Source organism: Physeter macrocephalus, chromosome 7 (assembly GCF_002837175.3).
Source record: "Physeter macrocephalus isolate SW-GA chromosome 7, ASM283717v5, whole genome shotgun sequence".
In the NCBI taxonomy this organism is placed as follows: Eukaryota; Metazoa; Chordata; class Mammalia; order Artiodactyla; family Physeteridae; genus Physeter; species Physeter macrocephalus.
In genome coordinates this window covers 155,831,507-155,847,472 of record NC_041220.1, presented here as the reverse complement: position 1 = coordinate 155,847,472, position 15,966 = coordinate 155,831,507, and the positions used below count along the sequence as shown (strand labels likewise).

The following is a 15,966-nucleotide window of genomic DNA, read 5'->3' as shown; positions in this document are numbered from 1 at the left end:
CGGCAGAGGGAGGCCCGCATACCACAAAAAAAAAAAAAAAAAAAAAAAAAAAGAAAAGAAAATACACAGCATCCTCCATAAGACAGCAGATCAGACTCTTATAGGAAACATCAGAGGACGAAACATCGGAGGACAGATCATGTGACATGACACTCAGGGACACAGTCAGCAAAATTCAGCCTCTGGGAATCTCTACGGGGCAAAAAATTTGTTTCTTTAAATATACATAAATTATTTTGAAAGACAATAAAAAGAGATGGAAGGAAAACTACAGATTTTAAAAGAGTCTTAAAAGACATACTGACAAATCATAGAATATGGACTTTATATGGATCTTGATTCAAATATACTGCAATAAGAAATTATTTTATGAGACCATGGAAGATATTTGAGTACTGACTGGATATTTGATTCAGAAAATACTGTTAATTTGTAAGGTGTGATAATGCTATTGTGGGATTTTATTTTTTATGAAGAATGCTATTCCTTAGAGACACGTACTGCATTATTATAGATGAAATGATGCAATGTCTGCAATTTGCTTCAATGTCGACAATCCAAGGGTGGGGAAGTGTCTTGGGTATGGATGATTGGCCATGAGTTGATGGCTACTGAAGCTGGGTGATGGGAACATGGGTTCACTATGCTATTCTCTACACTTAGGATCCTGTTCAAAATTTTCCACAATAAAATGGGTCCAAAACAACCTGCAGCCATGAGTGACTAGTTGTAGTGGCAGTTGTTTCCATTCTTTTAGTAATAGCCACCAGATTTCCTTTGCAGAACCAACCTCCCCACTCTTACATACTGATAATCCAGGTGGGGCTGATCCCATCTCCACTGCATGACCTGGACCTAGCCCCTCTCTCCCAACACCCCCCAGCCAAGGCACAGTCCACTCCCTGAGTGCCAATCACTTGTTTAGGGGTGGAGTGTCACCATACCCGGCCAGCGAAAGTCCCGTCTGGGAAGGGTGGGTGGATTTAAGTAGGAAATGGTGGTCTTTCACCCACTTGGGTTGTTAGGCTAGTGGCATGCAAGTCTAGAGCTGTGGTTTAGCCTTACCACTACTGGGAGGGAGCACTCCAGAGTAAGAAGCCAGGGCAGGAAGTGGGCGGAGCCAAGAGATGGAGGGACAAGGGTTCCCAATTCCCTTGTGCCTGATCACCGGCACCCCACATCCTTTTGAGTTCCACCAGCCAGCAGATTCCCTTTTTTTGTTTAAGCCAGTTTGAATTACATTTCACTTCTACCTGAAAGGCTCTTACTAATCACAGCTATGCTACTTTTAGGACATACTGTATGTCTGAGGGCCTAAGGAGAGGGACTTCATGCGGAAAGAAAACAAATTACAGGGGAAGGCTACTTTTAAGGCCCTCCCACATATTTTATTGCTTTGCCAAATAATGGAAACTGGTACCTCGCAGTGGTTAGGAAACATAATACACACAGGAAATTAAAGGGTGAGAAATGCGTGTTTTGTTTTTTTTTTTTTTAAATCTTCGCACTTTTGGAAGCTTTCTCCAAATGTGGTATTTTTTATTATAAATCCCAAAAGAGGTTTCCTTTGTTATTGTGTTTAGCTATTCAGTTTAAAAATTAGCAAGCTCTAAGTTACCCAAATACCCTGAAGTGCTCTATCGGAAAGAACATTCCAAATGTTATTTCCGGAATTCACAGTGAGCTGACGTGGTTGATTGGGTTCAATGAAGAACAGTCTGTTCCACCTCTAATATCCTTCATTTAACATTAAACATAAATGAAAACACCCTGGGGTAGGGTTTTGGAGCGTGTGATGAAAACTCAGCTCCGACGTGCTACTTGTAAAAATCCAAGAATGCTCAGCCCACAAAGCAATCCCATTTACTAGACACAGAGACGTAGACTATTTTGTGCATAAAAATATAAATAAAACAGCAGCAAGGAGCTAAAAGGGAAAGAAGGATGTTTAACAGTGATAAGTTCTCACGTGGGGGAAAAATTAACAAACCTGTCGTTTTCAAGGTCCTTTATTATTTGACCTAGAATCGGTAACAAATTTCACCTTGGTTGTTTAGGCTGGAGATTCTCAGAATACAAAAAAGCAAAGACGTTGAAATAAAAGTGAAATCCTATTTGGAATCATAACACATTACAATTGCTTCTGTCTAAATGACAAGATCTACAGTTTGGGGGTACTTTTTCTGTCTAACCATATATATCACATGGAGAAAATGAGTCTATATTTTATCTTTTCAGGTGTTATCAAATGGCTTCTTGACTGCTTTTTAATGTCTACTACATGGTGGTATATAATTTGGCACACTTAATAAAGACTGATTTAAAACACATAGAATACTAATAATAAGCAAAGGTGTTGAAATTAAGGCCAATTTGAGAGACAAGAGCTCATATGTTTGTATGTGGAATTGAAAAGTATTTCAGAGTGGACAATGGCACTAAAGAAAGTCCCCATTTTCCTTGCTTCTGCATTTTATCCAACATTTAAACAAAAGACTAGGTAGTTTACACTAGTTGTAAGAAATATCCCATTTCTTTGTATTTCTAAATAATGTACCTTTACTCTGAACTCCTGCCCAGTTGGCTGGTGGGAAACATTCTCAGTTTTGTCTTGGGAGAGTTCCCCTCTTGCCTGGGTCATGCAAGGGTCCTGGGGGTGTTATTCAGCTCTCACTATTCAGGAAAGATCCTCTGGTGGCTGAATCCACACATCCAACCACAGACTGGCCTGCTCAGTGTCTAAGGGTCCCTTAGACAACAAGCGGCAACAGGGAGTGGACACTGGGCTGACTTCCTGGCTTCATCAAGTATTGCTCAACCGACCTTGACCAAATTACAGAACTTTCTAGTAGAGTACAGAGCCTTGCATTCAGTTAGCAGTTGTCTAATCCTGTGTCCTTAACCATAAATTGAGTCCAATTACCCCCAGTCACAGAGATGTGCCAGGATTTGTGCCTGTGGCCCAGAAAAGGGCTTAGTAAATGGTGGCTGCTTCCCTTTGCCTTTTTTTTTTTTTTTTTTTTTTAAGTTTCAGTTCAAGTGCCTCTTTCAGCAGCTTCTCTTTGCGTGAAAAAACAAGGTAGCAAAAGAGTGTCAAGGGAGTACAAAATCTATCTCTGTATCTTACTTGTTCAAAGAATCCTTTTCTGCCTAGATTTATAAGCCAGTACATTTTTATATTTTATATTTATATTATTATAAATATATTTATATATTATTATATTTATATTATTTTATATTTATATTATATTTTATAAAATAGAAAATATTTTCCATTTTATATAGATTTATAACTATATAACTATATATAACTAATTTTATAACTAAAATCCACTGTCCTACCACTTTATTTATGAACATGGGGGTCTCTGCTACCACACCAGCTGGGTTCCCGGCAGGGAGAGGGGTGGATCTTGATAATTGCTACCTCCCTGGTCCCTGCTCCTGCTCTGTTGCTTGGGAACAGGGACAGGACTTGCCTCATTACCTCTCTCCTCTCTTCACAATCATCTCCTGGATATTCTGCCATCTTGGAACCTTCCACCCACTGGAACCATTCACCTGCAGGAATTTGAAAATTGCACCCTCTTGAGAGAAAGGTAAGATGTGCTGACTACTGATCACAGTACGCTTAAGCTGGAAGCATTTCATATCAATCATCTGCAGTGGACCTCAATGGGGTAGGGGCATCCCCAGTGATTGGGGAGCACCACCAGGATTTAGTGGAAAAGGCCACAGATGTTAAATGTCCTGCCATGCAAAGACAGAGAGAGCTGTACAATGAAAAAGGGTCTCAGATGGAACGCCTATGGTTCCCCGTCCCCACCTTTTGGGGGGTGAGGACTCTCAAGCTGCTACACGCTCATATTGACAGAGCTGGTTGGGAGTTGCCTGGTGTAAAACCATGATCGTCTCTCTCCCAGGTGCAGGTCTATTTTGCACTACCACACTCTCTGCATCTTAAGGACAAGAAGGGGGCACTGTGATAGTACACAGCATGGATGCTGATTCAGTTACAAAAGGAGAAGGATGTTTATCTTCCAGTTCATACGTAAACGATCACATAGGGCATAAATATAACCCTTAGAACCCCATACAGAAGGGCAGCAAACACTGATTTTCCCAGAGGAAAGACAAGTTATTGAGTTTAACGTAAAACTAGAGATCTTAAGTGTGGACATAAATGTGATTCTGGTTATGTTCGGTATATGATGTGACACTCGATTAAGACATGGGAGGCAGGTTTATTCCAAAAGGAGAATTTAAACCACTTACCAAATACCTTCTTTCAAATCTGTGAATGGAGACTAAGGTGATGTGAGGAGACTGAGAACAGTGAAGTCAGCAGAAGTGAGGCAGACAGAGATGACACAGTAAATGCTACGGGTGGAGTGATGGAGATGTTTGGAACATATGATGTGTCAAGGCTAAAATCAACACAGTACGCAAAAGCATGAGACAAGCAATGGACCTGCTTCTGGCTTGAAATGTGTGTAGGTAGATTCATCCATGTGGCTGCCTTCTTGCCATAGGACCTGAAGAAATCTTCCATGGCCCTTCCAGCCTCTTCCCCTTCTGCATTTTGATGGGGACAAACCAGGAGCTGGGTGTTGAAGATGGCAAAGTCACAAAAGGGAGAGGGTCTGAGTTAGGTCCCCAGATTACCCCCTTAAGGAGAGCTATCCAGCAATCAGGAGTACCCATTCCATCAGGAATTTATGTGATTGACAAAGCAATTCCTATTGTGACTGAACCTTTGTATGGGTTTGTATTTGTTACAGCAGCTAGTGCTACCTTAATCCGGGTGCCTGTCATTAAGAAACACAGACTGGGGCTTCCCTGGTGGCGCAGCGCTTAAGAATCCGCCTGCCAATGCAGGGGACACGGGTTCGAGCCCTGGTCCGGGAAGATCCCACATGCCGCGGAGCCACTAAGCCCGCAAGCCACAACTACTGAGCCCAAGTGCCACAATTACGGAAGCCCACACACCTAGAGCCCGTGCTCTACAACAAGAGAAGCCACTGCGATGAGAAGCCCACGCGCCGCAACAAAGAGTAGCCTCCGCTCGCCACAACTAGAGAAAACCTGCGCGCAGCAACGAAGACCCAACGCAGCCAAACATAAATAAATAAATTTATATTTTAAAAAAACCACACAGACTTGCGACAAAGACAAGTTTACATATAACGGTAACACTGTGTGGTACAGATTATAATAAAAAAAAATATGTACAGGGGCATTCCCTGGTGGTCCAGTGGTTAGGACTCTGCGCTTTCACTGCTGAGCATCTGGGTTCAATCCCTGGTTGGGGAACTAAGATCCCAAAGCTGCGTGGTGCAGTCCCCCCCGCCCAAAAAAAATACACACACATACACCCCTCAGTGCATCAACACATGGGAGTAATTAACTACTTTGGGGGGTGATTAGGGAGGATCAGGAAAAGCATCACAGAAGTCTTTGATGTTTATCTATTTGTTTGTCTCATTATTTTTTTCCCTTCTCTCTACCATCCAAAAAGGATTTTAGGTGCCCAGGAAGTTCATATCATTTGCTTTATCTTTATTATTATTGCTGGCAAAAAACCCACAAATGTCCAGCACCCTCTGCTTTATTTCTCTGCCTCTATGTCCTCTTATCTTCCGATCAAGTCTCTTTCAGTTTCACTGGTTTAAGTCAGGGGTCGGCGAACAACAGCCTATGGGCTAAATCCGGCCCACACTCTTGTCTGTGTAAATAAAGTTTTATTGGAACACAGCCACGCCTCTTTGTTTACATATTATTTATGGCCGCTTATATGCCACAATGGCAGAGCTGAATTGTGACAGAGACCATGACCTGCAAAGCCTAAAATATTTACTATCTGGTCCTTTCCAGAAAAAGTTTGCTGACCCCTGATTTAGGTCATTCCTAACCTAATGTCAACCTCAGGAGGGCACACGCCCATAGCCCCGCATCTTTCCACACCCCCTGCGCCCATCTGACACGACACTCTTGTTCCCGCCACAACACACTGCACACTTCATCCCACTGCTGCACACCTGTGTGGCCCCAAGTCAAGTTCACTGCCAATCACTGCTGGGTCCTAGCACCCCAGGGATGAGCCCTGGCTGCCTTTGCAAACCCTGAGTTTCAGGGCTTTTAACTGTTCCCCAAGTTATCTTTAACCTAAAAGATGAGATTTCTACCCAGGATCCTCTCTGGTTTTGGTTGACTTCCGGGTTTGTGCTCCAATCTCCCAGGAGCAGCAATGACGGCATCTGACACACAGAGACCAGCTGGTGACAAGTCACAAAGCGCTCCCCTGTACATTACCTCCTCCGACCCTTAGACAAAGCCTTCGAAGTGCAAATTCTAAGCGATGATGCTGATGCTGACCTGGACAAAGACAACAGTAACTCAAATTTATGAAGAGTTCCTCATGTGCTCTTACCCTGCTAAGAGCTTTACTCACTGTGGTTTACTGAACTCTCACAACAGTGCTATGAGGTAGGTCTTCATTTTATAGCTCAAGAAACTGAGGGTTATAGAAATTAAGTCGTTGCCCAAGGTCACACAGAGTTAATCTAACGCAGAGGCAGGACTTGAATTGAGATTTTTCTGATTTCTACACCATATGTCTTCTCAATGGGTAGCAGGACAATATTTTGAAATATTCACCGCTGTTCACCTCCATGCCCATTTCTTTGCTCTGCTTGGTCAGCTCTACTTCTTTGACCATTTGGTCAGCCAGACCACAAAACACTCATCACTGCAGGAGAGGGTTGTTACAGAAGAAAGTAGAGAAATACATAGGTTCCAGGAGCTCAGGGCTAGGAAGGATATTCGATGAATGAGAGTGAAGCTCCCTCCTCTCCAGAACGGGGACTAGTGAGAGGCTGGGGGAGATGGAGAGAGTCTTGGGGCTAGCAGAAGAGCACCAACTTGTGGGTGCCTGGGAAAGGACAGGCGTGCTTCCCCTCTTTGGAGAAGCTGATCCTCTGGGAAAAGTCACTTAGGAACCTCCACAAAGCCTTGTGGGATTAAAGAGCACAACGACGGTGTCTTCTTTCCTAGTCAGAACCCGGAAGGTGACAAGATCCCGGAGGAAATTAGCCCTGGAATTATTCAGTGTCCCAGTATGGCTCAGGAGGGGCAAGTGCACCCAAGATGACAGAGACATGGCTTCGGAAGGGTTGACAGCAGTGGACAAGGAATGACACAGTAGCTCCCTGCCTACGTGAGTGATCAAAGGCGGACCAGATGGGCACAAAGATATCTCAGCGAATTCTAGTGAGATGGATGATGTGGCCAAAGAGGGGACACACTTCACCTCTCCCAGTGCCTCCTCCCGTTACACCCCTCCCCCCAAATGTAGACTCAGCACCATGGAAAATGGGATGAATTGACCATACACTAGGATAAGCATTTGCAATAAAATCTGGATTATTACGGATAACAGATAAATAACAATACACTTCTTGCACATCTGAGTATATGGCCTGAGATTCTTGCCAACCACACCCTCCACCGTGTTGCCTGTAAAAACAGGATCTGGGGGCTTCCCTGGTGGCGCAGTGGTTAGGGATCCACCTGCCAGCGCAGGGGACGCGGGTTCGATCCCTGGTCCGGGAAGTTCCCACATGCCACGGAACAACTAAGCCCCTGCGCCACAACTACTGAGCCTGCGCTCTAGAGGCCGCAAGGCACAACTACTGAAGCCCGCGCGCCTGGAGCCCGTGCTCCGCAACAAGAGAAGCCACCGCAATGAGAAGCCCGCGCACCGCAATGAAGAGTAGCCCCCCCTCGCCGCAGCTAGAGAAAGCCCGCGTGCAGCAACGAAACCCAACACAGCCAAAAATAAATAAATAATTAAAAAACAAACAAACAAAAAAAAAACCCAGGATCTGGCTTTCAGTACCTGAGACCCTCTACTGAAATCTCTAGGGAATGAGGCTTATACCTTGATCCCAAGCATGTTCTGATCACAGGCTCACCAAGATAATTTTTTTTCTTTTCAGCTACTTATACAAAGGGCATGGAAGACTTTATAAATTTGTAGTTCTAAAGGAACACGGCGTAAGGCCAATAATTATCTTCCTCCGTTTTATTTCTTAATACAAGTAAGGTACTTGTTAAGTTAATACAAGGTAAGACGTGCGGTAGTGTCAACCATATGAGATAACTGAAAACATGCCCTAGTTTAAATTTTTTTCTGGTTCTTCCATCTCCAACATTTATTTTCCATACATGAGTCGCATAAAAGTATCTACAGTAATGGAGAGATTTAATGAGAGAGTGGGAGATGGTTATGAAAATCTAAGGGACATTAAAATAATCTGGGTGAAGTCATTTTTCTCATTCATTTTCATCATTATATGTCATTATAACCTTTATGAACTATGGACTCAAATCCTTTTTTCTACACTATCCATATTAGAACGTTTTCCCACACTTTCCATCTTCTAGAATCGCCGACTTCTTTCTCCCCAGGCTCTGTAATTTCCAATTGTCAGAAAATGTGTACACTGCAAGTGTGTATTAGGTGAGACCACAATCCGTAGTGTCAGCATACCAAGGGGCTGTTCCTTTGTGTTGCCACTGAAAGTGCTTGCTGGTTTTACTATAATAAGGCTTTATTATATCATATATCATCATGCATATTTTACGTGCAGGATGCTCCGTAGATGTTTTTGCTTTGTTTTTTTTACTACGCAGCACCGTGAGGCATCTAAGCCCAGCTGAAATTAGACAGGAAGGTGACCTTCCGAATATATTCTTCTGCAGACACAGTGCTCCTGGAACATGATCTGATTTGACTTTCCATTATCATTCGGATGAGGAGAGACTGACAAAAAGACAGATCTCATTGTTAGATGAGTCCCTTCTAAATGGCTTATTTCACTCTTAAGCTTGCCAGGCTCCCACTGACCTCAACGAGCAGGTACTCCTGAGTGCTTCCTACTAAAATCAAGGCACATGTTTGGCCAACCTGCAATAGGAGACAGGCTATTTTTGTCTAATCCAAAATTGGAGTGGAGCTGTCTATGGGGTGAAGGCACTAAGACCCAGGTTCTAGAGCTCATTTCCAGCTCTGTTGTTTGCTGGGCCCACCAAGTAAGGACTTGATATGCCAGATAACCAGCTTGGTCCCAGTAAGTTGTATTGGCTTTCTTCAGCTCCCACTGTGTGCCCCCCTCCAGGCCCTGTGCAAGTGCCCAGGTTGAGCAAGTCCTTCAGCCTCTCTAAGCCTCAGTTTCCACTCTGTTATGTGAGTACAATTAACAGTACTTGCTCGCTGTTGTGAGGACTACACATGATGAGCGGGTTAAGAGCATTCACTCAGGAGCCAGACTGGGTTTCCCTCCACCTCTTACTAGCCATGGGATCTTGGGAACATCCCTTACCCTCCCTGTGCCTCAATTTTCCCATCTTTAAATTCGAGTAAATGGGTAAGCATTTGTACCCATTCACTATTGTGAGGATCGAATGAGTTTTAATACACAGAAAGTACTCAGGACAGGGCATGGTAAGCATATACCATATAAGTATAGCTGGTCTCAACACTAAGGAAAAGTGTTTAGCAGAAGGTTTAGCATATAACAAGGACTTAAGACATGTTAACTCTCATCATCGTTATTAGTTGGGATAATAACAATTATTATTATATTTATATCAGTTTGTATTATATTATATATTATAAAAATATATATTTTTAAGTGTCATAAAGTTACCCTTAACAGTTATACACAAAGCTTTGATCCTGACTGTAGAAGTGAGTTGGCTCACTGCTTTTGTAGGGATGTAAGTGTGCCAGGAAAATACAAGTCCTCCCGAATAATGTTCCTGGTCTTAAAATGAATATTTGACGTTGGTTGGCATGTGTTTATGTATATTAGTTACTTAGGTAAAAGGAATGTAACTAAAAACTAGTGTTCTTATCCTCTGTGAATTTAAGTAGTGATTAGTAACTTATCATCTATTTTTATTTCTTATAGTTACTTTCTTATCGGAGGAACCCTACTGCTCCCCAGAAAAGCTCTCCAATTCCAGGTTATTAGTAGAGAAGGGGTGAGAGACGTGGGCAACCTTACGTAGATGGGGCCATAGCTATAGCACTGCTCATTAATTAGATCAGCTGGAATAGTCAGCTTAGGTGGTGAGAGAAGACAGATGGAGGAATAGTTAGTTAGCTGTCCCATTTCAGAGGAGGGGAGAAGGCAGAACTAGTTTCCAGTTCAAGGCTTGGGCCTTCTTATTATGGGGTGGGCAGCCCTCAGCTTCTACTGCTACAATGGAAAGGGAGCCAGCATTTCCAGAGTCAGCTGCTAGGGCTCTAAAACTGGGGTTGGCCTCAGGGGGGTCAAGGAACATTCTGATATTACACACAAGACTATGTATACATGTGGACTTTTCTGGGTGGAGGTATAAGTCCATGGTGTTTATCAGATTCTCAAGTGGCTCCCGAATCCCAAGAGACTAGCACCTCCCACCTAACGTGAGCCAGATTTCTGCTGCTGCCTTGATGAGGTGACTGAGGGACGGCAGGAGGAAATTTTGAGACTGTGGTCCAGGACGGCATCTGGGCAATGGATATTTCCATGTCTGCCAGCTGGAAAGGGAGTGTCCCTCAGGAGGGTCTGGGGCTCCCAGAGACAAGGGGAAGATTATTTTACTGCCCTCTCTCCATGCATAAACCTGCCCTTCCACGCTGGGCCAACGGCTACCCTTTACCACTTCACTACATCCCTGCGCGTCCTTGTCCACCCCTACCAAACATTCCCACCCAACACCACCCGCCCCCCAAATATGGTGCAATTGACTAGAAGTCTCCTCCTTGAGGGCAGGGATCATGTTTTGGGTATTTATACATTCCCAGTATTCTACATGACATTTGCTACTTGTTAATGCTCACTAATCGTGAGCACTGTAAATTAATTAAAGAAATTAATTTTAAAAATGAATTTAATTGGATTGGCTAGCCTTGGAGGATGGAGCATGATTCATAATGTCTATGAGCAATTATACGCCATAGTTTTTAAAAATAAAATTTTGGAGACTGTTTTAAGTTAATTTGTCTAGTGAAAAGCCAAGGGAAATTATCCTCGGATACTTCTAAAGAAGAAAGATATGGTAATTTGCAAAGGGCATGAATTCTTCAAAGATTTCACTCCTCCACCACTACGAAGTATGAGTTAGAGTTAAAAATTTAGAAAACTATGAAATGAACGGAACTCATCTAATTTCAGTGCAGCAATTATAGCTCCTTTTGAGGATACATGAAAAAACCCAAATGTGGTTACTATAGCAGTAAATTGGTCTCCAAGAAACTCTTTCATTTTCTCAAGAAAAAAAAAATTTTACAATAGAGCAGCCAAATGATAAGAAAAATAATCCACAAAGAAACACAAATGTATCTGGAAACAAAAAATGATCCATGAGTAAATGTGGCAATGGGAAAAAAAAAGAACAAAATAAGACCAAACCACGTAGGCAAGTAAATGGATGCCAATTTTTAAAGAGAGAATTTTATAGTGTTATTAAAATGATGAGTGTTTTCCCAAATTCCCTCAGTGGCTAAGAAAATGAGATATTTTATCACACAGAAAGGGAATTTATCTTGTGTGAGATACAGATGCTAAAATCGGCTGAGAAGCCTAATAAAAAAGAGATTATTTTACAAGAGCTGAATTTTCAGGTTAGTATATACATACGGCAGATAGATGACTAAACTGATGGGAAGGCACAGGAAAATTTCCTAATGGATGAACTTTTTCATCAGTGAGAAGAAATACATTATTTCAAAATTCTGGTTTAATGAATTTGAAGGTGCCTGCTCTTCAACACAATAACTCCACAACCAGCTGCATTTTACCTCTGCGAATTGCACTGTATCACTGGACTTAGATTTATTTGGTTAAATAAAGCACCCTGTTACTTTTATAAAGGTAAATTTATTGCCTTGAGATTAAAAGGGAGTTTTAAGATGACGTGTTCACCATCTCAGTAGCATCTGGGCCGATGTGTTTTTATCACCAGCAAAATCCTTCCAAATCTGACAATTCCCTCAAGTGGCCAATGGGGGACTTGTCTGTCTTGAGAGGTCCCACCTGAACAGGTGTCACGTAAGCTCCCTGAAGGCTTTGGCTCACCTGTCCCCGTGGATGGGGTGCCTAGGTTGGTGGCCTGCATCTATAATAGGTGCCGGAGAACGTGTGATAAATGGGTGAATAAAATGAATGTTTTTCTGCGGGATGGATTCATTAGCTGACATTGAAACTCACAGAACAGCTGTAGGAGGGCTTGGGGAAAACCATCTAAATCGGTCATTTCCGAAGAGCGCTCTTCAGAGCACACGCGCTCTCAACACATCGTTAGTGGGCACCTCCTATGGGTCTGGCATTGGGCCAGGTTGTGGGGACATGGCAGAGGACAACACAGACAAGGTCTCTGCTCTCACGGAACTCGGGATCCAGGTCACCTGATTCTACAACACCAAGCATCATTCCTGATTCAAACTGTGTCCTTGTCATCTAGCAGTGAGACACCAGCCAAGGGACACTCAGACCATATTCTAAAGTCAACTGCAAACAAACGGGATTCGCCAGAACTTTCTAAGAGGAGGCCCAAAGTGATGAGCTACTGCCAGCCACCTCCTCCTCTTCCCCTCTCCTTCTGGAAAGGGTTGGGGAGAACCATGGAGCTGGGAGAAGGCCGCAAGGCCATGAGAGTTCACGTCCTCCCCTCTGGGATGAGATCAAGTGGACATCTTGAAGAATAGCCGGTCTGGCTGGCGCCATACCCAAAAGGTCTTGTAGGAAAGCTAGTGCCAAGAGGGTACCCTCCTCTCCTGCCACCAAAGAACCCACAGATGAGCCTCACAGAAGAGCCAGCATGTAGGTACTGGGGACGTGAAGGGAGGCGGCAGCCAATGCTAATCAGAGAAGCCACAGTTCACCCAGAGAGGGCTCAGCTCTCTCTCCCCAACTCCAGGGATGGGGAGGGGACGGGTTGTGACAAGGGAAAGAGAGTTTTCTGTACCTGCTTAAAAAGCATGCATGATTTCCACGCCAATCCATTTCAAACACAACCCCATCATCAAGTATGTGGGAATCTTGTTTTAATCACAACCCCATCCGGAGAGAAATTCTCTGCGTATATGATTTGGGGTTTTAATCTAAATCTGACTTAACCAAAGAAAATGTGATTGGTTACCTTAATATTTCCTAAAGCAGGGGATAGCATACCTTTTCAGGCAAGGTCAGATAGTCAACATTTCCGTCTCTGCGGGCCCCAGCTCTCTGCCGCGAGTACGCAGCTCTGCTACGGCAGGGAGAAGGCCTTCTTAGATCATATGTAAATGAACAGGTGTGGCTGGATTCCAAGAAAATTTTATTTAGGGGCTCTGAAATTTGAATTTCATATGGTTTCTCTGTGTCACAGAATATTCTTTAATTTTTTGCCCAACTCTTTAAAAATTGCAAAAACCATTCTTAGCTGCTGGGCTGTCCGAAACAGGTGGCAGGCAGGCTGGATTTGGACCGCAAGCTGTTGTCTACTCTCCCTTCTTTGAATTGGTTCATCTATCCAACAAATCTTCATTGAGCTCCATTACATAAAAAGTCCGATAGAGACTTTTGTTTACAGAGATGCCATTTTCTTCCACGATGCATTAAACCAGAACGGAAAATCTCTTTTGGAAACAAAATCTTTCTAAATGCCCTGGAAGGATGGCTAGGACATGATCACATGCTTAGATGGCTTTTTCTCCATTTCTGTCCTGCAGCCAGCAATTCAGTCACAGCAAACACAGAGACAGTTTATTTGTTCTGCCATCCTCTGAGACAGAAATCAATAGGACTGATCACAGAAGCGTGCGCCTAGGGGACAACATGACGACTGCGCAAGCTGTCATCAGCCCCAGCATGGTGCTGCAGGATGCGAGCCCACGGCTCAGAGCCCGCCCGCACGACGTGTGTTCCCGCTGACATCCACGCGCATGTCAGGAGAGAAGTGGTTCCAAACGGTCACGCTGCAGCTCCCTCCCAAGGGCACAAAATGCGGCATCGCTCCTGACCCTTGTGTTCCTGGTCCGCAGGAAGAATGGCGGTGAGTGCCCCCGGGCGCCCAACACGAGGCGCGGTGCCCGCTCCCATGTAGGAACTTCCTTTAGAGATTTGGACGCCCCAGTGGGGACAGGCACTTTGCCAGCCAGCTGCGAAGCCTCCACTCTCTGGAGCCTACACTAAAGGAGGGTGACCAGGCCCACCATCCGGGGACGGAGGGCCGTCTCAGGATGTGGGTCCTTCCCTGCTAAAACTGGGACGGTCGGTTACCCTAAAAGTAGGCCTTCTCTATGTCTATTGCTCTGTCTTCTCACCCTTGTCCCAGTTCTTCCCAGGAGGTGTGACCATCCAGCACTTCAGTGTAAAGCAGAAGCTGAACTAGGCTTGGGAAAGCAACTTTCTCCAGAAAACCCCAGAAATACTCTACTTTTTGCCCTTCTCAGGGTACAGAGGTACCTTTTGTTATGAGAGAGCATAAATGTTCGAAGATCCCCTTCTCGGTTTGAAGTGTTCCGAGAGCCTTAACTTCTGATTCCATCTCGCCTCAAAAGATCCGTTTATAAAAGACAGATGTCACGCGAGCCAGTCAGTATCCCCCAGTGCCCCGCAGCACGAGGGGGTCCACTCATCTAACAGACACAGCTTCATTTGGAAAACTTCTAAAGACCCCTTTTGCCCTAAATTCACCATGGGAGTATAACTCTGGTGGGCTTCGAAGAAGATTCTCGACCCATATTTTAACATCACATAAAATACATTTCTGGCGCCCCCGTAAGAATAACAAATGATGTACATCTATGCTGAAACTAAACCAATAAACCAAGCACATTTTCAAAACTGTCCTACTTTTGACCTAAATGATCCTCCTCCCTTTGTTGAAGATTTCAAAATTCAGTAATGAATCAGTCAAGTATGAAAAATCGGTGAACTGCATGTTTGTACATCCATGGGATTACGTTTAGAAAAGTACTGCATGCTGATGTCCTCGATTATGGAATATCAATGTGTTAGTAATTTTGGAAGGAAACCAAAACGCAACCCTTGGATGGAGCAATGAAAATAGGACTATCTCATTCAGCCTGTGCACCCCGAATGTTAAGAGAGCGGGCAAGTAGGTGTCTCTGTTTACTTAGCCTGGTTTTTTACAGTAGAGGGCAGTGCCAACAGCATTTTCAAGGTGAACATGTCAGCTGGTGTTTCTGCCCCGAAGTGGCCCATGGGAAGCCCTTCCTCTGTGGGGTGAGGTCTCAGAGCTGCGCAGCCACCCGACGGGGCCCCGGTGAGTGAGTCGCCTACCTGACCAGGTCGATGACCCGTTCCCTCGGCGCGGCACTAACCGGCTCATCGTTGATCATTACAATCTGATCTCCCGGAATCAGCTTGCCTTCGGAGGGGCCACCTGGAGACAAATGAGAGTGAAGAGCAGCTGAGAAGACCACTGGTCATCCATCCAGCTGTAGCCTCCTCTCCCTGTCATGATTCCTTGTGAGCAATGGGTGCTATCAGCAAAAACAAAACCCATCCAGAGAATGGGTGTTCTCTCCATCGTCCTTCACAACAGTAGACAGAACCGGGGAGGGGCGAGCTTTGGAGAAGCTCCTGGGGCCCAGGCTGCACCCTGGCCAATGACATCAGAAGCTCCGGAGGTAGGACTCAGGTTATCAACACTCCTCTCAAACTTCTCAGGTAAGGCTGAGACTGGTAATGCTTCCCATACTTTAACAGGCTTATGAGTCAATATCTGGGACCCCGTTGCCCTGCAGACTGATTCCGTAGGTGAGGAGGGGTGCGGGGTGACCTAATGCATGTCTCACAAGATCCCAGGGGCTGCTGAGGCTGCCAGCCAGCTGACCACACCCTGAGTATCGGGACCCTTAGAAGAAGGTATTCCCCCGACAGGTAGCCAGTCAGTTGGGTTGATCCC

The 15,966-nt window shown here is 44.4% G+C and overlaps 1 protein-coding gene across 1 annotated transcript in view; it reads right to left on the bottom strand.

Moving 5' to 3' along the window:
• Positions 1 to 15,966, bottom strand: part of FRMPD4 (FERM and PDZ domain containing 4) — a 194,514-nt gene that overhangs the window by 91,418 nt on the left and 87,130 nt on the right. Inside the window, exon 3 of the mRNA XM_024115501.1 lies at positions 15,339 to 15,441. Within this exon, the coding sequence (XP_023971269.1) occupies positions 15,339 to 15,441 (103 nt within the window). The remainder of the gene's footprint in view (positions 1 to 15,338; positions 15,442 to 15,966) is intronic.